Source organism: Scomber japonicus, chromosome 19, assembly GCF_027409825.1.
Source record: "Scomber japonicus isolate fScoJap1 chromosome 19, fScoJap1.pri, whole genome shotgun sequence".
NCBI classification, from domain to species: domain Eukaryota; kingdom Metazoa; phylum Chordata; class Actinopteri; order Scombriformes; family Scombridae; genus Scomber; species Scomber japonicus.
This window is the reverse complement of record NC_070596.1, coordinates 19684657-19693429: the sequence shown is the minus strand read 5'-3', so window position 1 is coordinate 19693429 and position 8773 is coordinate 19684657. Positions and strand designations below refer to the sequence as shown.

Here is an 8773-nt window from a genome sequence, read left to right as displayed (position 1 = left end):
TTCTCTGTAATTTTTACCCTCTTATTTGTTTTTATTGGAAAAAGGAAATGAAGAATGAGAGGTAGCTTGGTAATTTAACTTGGTGAAATAATTATTCCTACCAGTTTGCTTGAATTCACGTTAAACACAATTACTGTCAAACGCAATGGATGAATTGATAAAAGTTGTGATAAAGGATGATGCACAGATTCAAATTAATCACAGAATTAGTAATAAATCAAATTAAATCAGTGATGAAAACTAGCATCCATGATATAGACAGTTCTGATCAGAGCGACCTACCAAAATCTTCTCTAACAAAAAATACAGCCCCCCCTCTCTGTTTAAATCTACCGTAAAGATGTAATATTCCTTAAAAAGGGTATAAACGAAATCTCTACAAGTCATGGAAAGAAACAATATAGTGAGATTTTAGCATGACTGGAAAATGTAACATCATTAATATATTGTCCATGTTAATTTATAACAGCTGCATCACTCCTGGTCCCCAGTTTTCTACTTCCCAAAACATATGACGACTTAATGTTATTGTCGTTTCTGCACAAAATATTCATAATCAGGCATTAATGCAATAATAAATAAGGAACATTTTCCATTTTCCATAAAATCTCTGTTTTGACACCATTTCTCTAAATGTGTCTCACTAATTCTCTATAAACATTCTGCGACAAAGGAATATAAAATTCAATTCCACAACAAGGAAGCAGATACAGATTCACAGCCTGTCTAAAATACCCAGCAATTGGTCCTGGTTGAACTACGTGAATGATACAATTGAAAAAAAACACAGTATGAACAACATGTTTCTCAGGCGGATGAGTCAATGAAAAACAAAAACAAAAGGATAACAGAAGAAGCCCAAGAGTCTCCTTAAAACCAGCAGCAATGAAGCATCTTTGTCTCCCCGGTAGCGGAAAGCACACAGCCAGACACCATTCATGTAAAATGTCCTCAGGAGCATCTAGCAAAGCTGAAAGACTGACACTCATTCATAAGCAGCTTCCGCTCTCACTCTGCTGCAGATTTCGCACTGCAGTCCCTCCCAACATCTCTCTTTCCTGCCTGGCAAATATAGAAAAAAAAAAAGAAAAAAAAAGACAGCACGTCTGCCTTCCCTCCTCAGAAACAAAGGCAAACACAAAAGCAGAGAAGAAAAAGGCAGGCAGTCGCAAATCAAAAGAGGAGGCAAAAAAACAAAGGAGAAAAAGAGCAGAGGACAAAAAAGCATGCAATATTTAGTCTTTTATGTGAATGAAATAGCAGGCTGGCATACCAATGTTTCTGTGAATGGAAGCAAGGCCTTTCTGCCTCTGCAAGGCAATCCCTAGGGATGGCATGGTCTTATCCAATGAGGAGCCAGCTGGATGACTCATTCAGGGGAGGCTTGCAGAATAGTGGAAGAGACCATTTCAACTGCAGGTGTACATTTTGTTTTCTCTTAACTGCCCTTTAAAAAATGCTGCGTACATCATCCGATATGAGATGTTTTGCATAATTTAATAAGATCATGATGTGTCAACAAAATAAATAAAAAAGAAACAGGAAAAATATCTAAACTAGAGAAGAGAAGTAAAATGTCACCCCTGTGATTTTGATTGTCACCATCATCAGCTTTTTTTTCTTCTTCTCCACATTCATGTGAACAGTTACCACCTACACATTTAATTAGTAATTTACAGTTCATAAGTATGATGGCAGATAGTACAAAGGCACACACGTTTATTTTAAGCTGCCAGATATGGTTAACCATAAAATTTAAAAATGCACTATTTAGCATCATGTTACATTATATTTGGGTTGATTTAACCATTAGAATTACATACTGTATGATAGAATAATTCATATGCTTTTGGTTTTATGTTTTTATTATAACCTTTTGTTGGATAAAAGTCTTTCTCTTTGTCACTTTTTGCATTTTGTTACCCTCTAAGAAACACATCTGAGAGATGGTGATTATTATCTTTCTTGCCACCAGCAGATATGTATCAGCTGATGCAGTTAAATAATCAGCAAACACTACTTCTATTTAACCTTGCTATGAAAAAATACTCCAGGAAAGTGGACACTTTGTCAAATGTATTTGGTGCAGTTTATGAAGGGTTTTTTTGTTTAAGACTGCTACAAAATAGCATCGGCTGGCAACATTCAACTAAACGTATGTATGATTGTATGATAAGCTGCAAACAGTGGAAGCTATGTCAGTCTTGATGTGTGTTCAGGGATGTCAAAATTTGCCAGTATTTATTGTTTTATGAAAATGCATTACTATTGGAAAAAAATCTAATTAAAACTACTAACAACACTAGGAAATCCTTTTCAGTGTACCTAGTATATAACCTTGTATGACAATGCAATATTTATAATGACATTTAATGTAAAATGGATAATTATCTAAACTTAAAAAAACCTAAATAAATACAAATAAAATAAAATGTAGCTTGTTTTGAATAATGGTAGATTTTTGGTAGGTTTGTTTTGTGAAGCTTGTCAGTCACCAATCAGAATGAAAGGTGTCTATAATGTCCAGTTGACAGTTTGTCAAACTAACAGCGATTATGCAATGAAAGGCCCCATTTGGTATCCAGTACTTATAATAGTCCCATGATTTCTCCACATAATGAAGAAATGTGCAGAAAGAGCAATTTCCACTATGCAAAATAGCATGCCTAGCCAACTAAATACCTTACTACTAGTCGCTTGACATCCAATGCATGGGTGCATATCATTAGCAAACTACATTATTTTGTGAGGTTACAGATTACATTATTAAATCAAAAAATCCCAATTCTTGAACATCTACTGCGTGGGAGCCGGTCTCACATAATAATATATCAGAGTTTAATGTAAATTGCGATGTTTCCTTCTCTAAACTGTATTTGGGGATGTTAACACTCCAGCAACCCTCCCCAAACTTGTTAAGTAAAACTGAAACTTATTCTTTGAAAATATTATAACAAATGAATGAATGACTTAATGAATGAATGAATACATTTTTCTATAGTAAGCACACAATCAGGGTTAGGAACAAATGCCTGCTCAGCCAGAAACAACTTTTCCAGCCAATTCACTGACAAAACAAAAACAGTCAATGACTACGAATCTTTGAAGTGAGCTGAATGAAGTGATTTAAATCAGCGAAGAGATTTGTGACTGCAAAATCTACCACACACATCTCCCTGAATCAGACATCAGAGACATGTACAGGTCAAGAAGTGGACATGGAATAACCTTGAACTAAGGCCGGATACCAACAATAAAGAAGCAACTGCAATGGTAGACAGCTCCTATCTACTAAAATAGGGACCAGGGAGCATGGGAAATAGAAGCTGCAGTTTATGGTTTCCTTACTAAAGGAAAGTAGTGTATTATTTATTTCTATACATTGTTACTCACATATATAATGTTACCGAAAACATAATTATTTTCCTACGCTTTCCATGTTTTGTTTAAATGTGGAAGTGCAGACACACGGCTGAACTGGTGAAGTAACCGTTCCTCAGAGTACTGCGTAGTAACCGATACTATCAGTCAATATTTACCAATCACAGATATATCTGTATCTGTATTATTAAATTCCCAGTGTAGTTTACCGTTTCAGTGCACTGATGTCATTTTATACAATAAAGTTTGTTGTCAAATGGTAAAATATCATGCCTTCATTACATATCTTTGTCACAAGTGTGTGCAAGGATCATTGCAAAAAAACCTGTATGTTTACGTATATATTCTTTATATATAAAATTATTGGTTGATATATTGATACTGATTTTTTTACTCCTTAATATCGATATCAGCCTGAAAAATCTAGTATCGGTTGGGATCTACTGTGCAGACATGAAGACAGAAGCATACAAAGCTCTACTCACACATTGTGGTGTGAGCTGATGGGCAGTAAGGTAGAGATTATGAGGTGCTGAAGTCTCACCGACTGTTTCATGAACTGTGGAGAGAAATATGAGGGAACAAAGTTAAAAAGAAAAGGCAGGGAATATCTGGAACATCTGGTGCTGCTACAATGAAGGATGATGGCTGGTCACTCTGGGGCCTTTCATGCTTGTTGACTAGGACCCGTTCATCCCTCAGCAAGAGATGAGGGTGCAGTAGGATCCACAGACTAGAGACTAGGGTTTTCTGTTGTGTATCATTGGGCACATCTGTGGATAGGTCAAAAAGTATCTAATAAATAATAAATATGGCAGCACAAACATAAAAAAGGGATTGATTTTAAATTATCATTTGGAAAATAATTTAGTTTAAAGAGCTTCCTTTAAAATAGGTGAGTGACAGGTAAAACTTTTAAGACTTCACTACCACAAACATAAATATCTTCTAATAATTTAGAAATTATGATCATCACATAAAAACATACAGACCACAAATGAAGTGATCCAGATAATCACTCAAAGGTCATAAGTTCAAAGGTTGATAAGTGTAAAAATAACTACTAGAGCATACAGAACGTTCAATTTCAATTAAACATGTTTTTTTTAATGAGTTTTGTTCTTAAGACGTAAAAAATTAAGAGTGAACGAGAACGAGAGAGACAGAGGAAAAGAGCATCCATTGGCAAGGAAAGCAGCAGCACTTCTCCACTTGACTACTGTTGCTCGGTTACCAAAAACATTCAAAAAAGCCAGAGTTATTTTCAGACTAGCTAGGAGCAAAATAACCAATGTTACAAAGAGGCCAGACATATACGTAACTGGTAAACTGTGACCATTCATATTTCAAGTGGTAACGGCACATCAATTTTGGGATAATGGACCTGATCTGTGTTTTGGGCTTTGAGTTAACATATCTCAGATTATTTTACAGTTCATTTAGCTCTGTAGCACAGTGGCTTTTTTCTTCTTTTTGCATTTGGCCTGTTGACATTTTAGACTTTTTACGAGCCTACTTTTTATGTTTTCTGGGGTTTTTTTTTGGTTTTGCTCTACCTTTTCCCTCCTATGTCCATCTACACACCTGCTCTGCATCAGCTTCATTAGCCCTGCCCTGCTACTTGTCATCCTCAACCAATCAGCTCTTTTCTCGTTCTCCTGTTCATCAGTTTAATTTGTATTAAAGTCCTGATTTTCACTTCAGTTTGTTGGCTCCCTTATTCATTTCAGTTTTTATTTTGCATGTACTCGAGCCCCATATAAAGAAGTTATTTTTCAGCTTTGCTCTCCTGCATTTGGGTACTCCTGCTCTGTTCCATGTTACATGAAATCATGAGAGATTTGATTCGTAATTTCAGTTTACAGTGTTTGTTGAGACTTGTAACATTCATAATAAAGCATGAATATAAAGTTACACATGACACTAGGCTATAGGCAATATTATTCAGTTAACACTTAAATACTGTTGAGGGTCAAATTTGACATTTCGACTAGTTGGTGACCCAGTCTTGGATATGGATATAAAATACTTTTCAAAAAATATTTGTGTAGCAAATACACATTTATATATGAAAATGTACTTGTTTGACATGTGTTTATTAAAATAATTCAAAAATCAGGATTTAAATGGCAGATATCATTATTGTAGTTTCCCAGCAAACAAAAACAACAACAATTTCCTTTGAGACCATCTGAAATTAATTAATTAATTACTTAAAATTAAAAAAATGGAGTGGAGCTCTTTGGTTTTCTCTAGATAGATAGATACATAGAGAGAACATATATTCAATGACATTGAAGAGTCATTCATGTATATTTGATTATTATATATTTCAAACACATACACACACATGCACAAAACATGGGTCAGGGACATCTATACATTTGATTAAAATATGGAGGAAGTTACACAACATTTGGTTTTCATGAATGGAATTTCAATGTAGTGTCATATTCGTGCCCTACATCCATGACTATGAGCCTGTTTGTGACCATATTTCATGGTAATTATTGCCCGTGGTTATACAATCCTGTGTCATGTTTTTTTTAAAGTCTGAAAGGAGCACAATAAAATGAATAGCACAGAAAAGCAATATTGATAGCTTACTTGAAGGGCGCAGGAGTGATGTAAGAATTTCCTGTGTGGACAATTACATCCACAGCCTTGGGAGCTCATTTTCATAATCATATCTGGGGCATCAGTTGAGCTTTCTGTGAATGGTTCATTAAAATAGCGACATAAGTGGCGGAAGCACAAGCAGATCACATATATGAGTGTGTGTGTGTGTGTGTGTGTGTAGCCCTATAGACCAGAGTAACCTTATACAGAGGTGCAATCCCAGGCACCTCTGTAAATCAACTAAATAGGCTACAGTTTATAGAAATATTAATTAATAAATATCTTAAGTGAATACAGCTCAGCCTTATACTGCTAGTGTTGTGCATTATTCACACAAAAACTAGTTGTTTTATAATTCTTTACTTTGACATGTCATACAGAGGTAACGTTAAGTAACATGCAAACTGTGACCATGAGACCAATCGTCAACCATCTCTCTCTCTCTCTGCAAAAGCAACCAAAATGTGTCAAACAACAGCTATTCCATTATTACATATTGCAACTAATAAACTACACACTATACATACACAACTACTCTCTGGAGCTGAAATAATTTGATGATTATTTGAAAACTCAAAAATGAATTGGTTCAGATTCATTGTTGACTTATGATGACTTTTCACTGCTGTTCAAAACAAGTAATCTGAATATATTAACATGGACTCCAAACTGTTCTCACACTTTACACAATGAACAATGAACAGATTATTAAATTAAAAATAATTATCAGGCCTATTGATAATGAAAATGATTGTTGTTATTGTGATTGTTATTCCTTTGTGTCTGGGGTCTCTTGGCATTGCCTGCTTTGCCTGATGGGGCTTATGGGTATGAACCATGAACTGTTTTGCATTGTAAAATCTATTGTTGCATTTCTGGCCTTCTGTCATTATTTGTCAAATAGGTGATACAAAGCCAAATGCAAAAATATATTTAAATAGCTCCCAAAATGTCTCCACCATTCAGCACACTGCGGATTTTTGTAAACGCTTTGAGATTCAGTGGTCCACATTACACGGGTGCTCTTACAAAACAACAACCCCCCAGAAGAAAATAAGAAACGTCCTTGCTCCATTTTAGTGACCTAAAATGTGTTGGGGAAATAAAAAAAAGGTCTTTGAACATGTGAAACATCACACCTCCACAATACTGCCACTTCTCCATCGATTTTCTATGTAGACTTGCTGCTCAATTTTGGTGTGAACGCCCCTTAACTAAACCTAGCCTACATATGCGACAAAATAACCTGAAGCACTATGGTTAAAGCTACCCCTACCTTTGTTACATTTTGCGGGGGTGGGACATAGGAGGGAGGAGGGGTTGTTGCTGTTCAAGTTTTTTCAAAGTGCTGAGTGAAATACAAGAAAGGTACGAGTCGCTTTAAAAGTTACTCACCTGTGTTTTGATAAGCTAATGAAAGTTTACAGAACATTTAGTTGGAGCGGAATCTGGTCACGTGACCTAAATCAACCAATCGGAACTTTCGTGCAATTTAAAAGCAGGAAGCTGAACGTCAGCTGTTGTCACTTTGTAAATTGGTGTCAAAGTTATCTAAATAACTAGAAAACATGTCCCGAAACCAAATTTACTACTCGGACAGGTACAATGACGACTATTATGAGTACAGGTAAGCAATTCATAGAGTCGGAAACATCTCCAGCGAACCTGGAGGCTAGCCAGCAAGCTAATTTCCCTTTTACCGTTGCCATGGCAACAGTGGTCCAATTTTAATTTCAAAAATAGTTCATTGACTTGTAGTGTAAAATGGCGCTTTTTAAAAATTCTACCAATTAATTTTATTTAGCACCTACAAGTATTTATTTTCTAGGAAATGGAGATTGTAGGGCATTTGTAATACAGTCATCATTAATAACAAGGAATAATCGTTTTTTTTCTCCCTCTACACACCAGACATGTTGTTCTGCCTCAGGAAATGGCTAAATGTATTCCAACATCCCACCTGATGTCTGAGGATGAGTGGAGACGACTGGGTGTACAGCAGTCCCAAGGATGGATCCACTACATGATCCACGAGCCAGGTACTGTCATATGTCATGTTGTTGGCTTTCTTTTGAAATCCAAAAAAACACAGTGACATACAGCAACCACATTTTGCCAAAATTATGAACATTGTCATTTTTAAAGCATATTCTCTTCATAATTTTAGAAATTGAATCTGGTGTACATTGTACAACACTGTGCAGTTCTTTGTTCTTCAGCTTTGATGCTAAAATCATCTGTCAACAGCCTTTTAAACACAGTGAGAACGATGACAGCCTCGGGTTTGGCGATTTGTTTATCATTTGTCTGTCGTTAACCTTTCAGAGCCCCACATCCTCCTGTTCAGAAGACCTATACCAAAGCATTGACATCATCCCATTCATTCATCCAATGATCATTCACCTGGAAGATTCCTCCTGTCATTTTTTAGTATTCAGTGAATACTTTCTTTGCTGTGCATGAGCTATATTTTCTCAGCCTTAAGAGCTCAGTTTGTGTGTGTGTGTGTATAGATGTGAAACATTTCTATGGAAACCCATCAGTCCTGTGGTTGTCAAACAAATAACACACCCAGAGTACCTGAATTAGTAACTTAATGAACTAATCTGTAAGATATCATATGACACTAAAACTGTTTGTGATGTATGTCTGATGATATGTTACATGGGTTTACATTAGTTCAAGTTAACAGATTTTGTAAAGTCAGGAGGAAGAGAACTGTCTTGTGACTTTGTGGTAGAATTGGCAAGTTGACAATCAACTGAATTTGTGA

The 8773-nt window shown here is 35.8% G+C and overlaps 1 protein-coding gene across 1 annotated transcript; it reads left to right on the top strand.

The window, feature by feature from the left end:
• The first annotated feature begins 7535 nt into the window (after positions 1 to 7535).
• Positions 7536 to 8369, top strand: zgc:86839 (Cyclin-dependent kinases regulatory subunit 2-like). Its single transcript, XM_053340218.1, has 3 exons — positions 7536 to 7627; positions 7912 to 8039; positions 8326 to 8369. The coding sequence occupies exons 1-3, from the start codon at positions 7569 to 7571 to the stop codon at positions 8367 to 8369; spliced, it is 231 nt and encodes a 76-aa protein (XP_053196193.1). The 5' UTR covers positions 7536 to 7568.
• Positions 8370 to 8773: the final 404 nt, after the last annotated feature.

Excerpts from the sequence above, each read along its gene's own strand:
- zgc:86839 (XM_053340218.1), top strand. The coding sequence starts at position 7,569 with ATGTCCCGAAACCAAATTTACTACTCGGACAGGTACAATGACGACTAT. Across the intron at positions 7,628-7,911 it reads GACGACTATTATGAGTACAG|ACATGTTGTTCTGCCTCAGG; the intron begins GTAAGCAATTCA and ends TCTACACACCAG. Across the intron at positions 8,040-8,325 it reads CTACATGATCCACGAGCCAG|AGCCCCACATCCTCCTGTTC; the intron begins GTACTGTCATAT and ends TTAACCTTTCAG.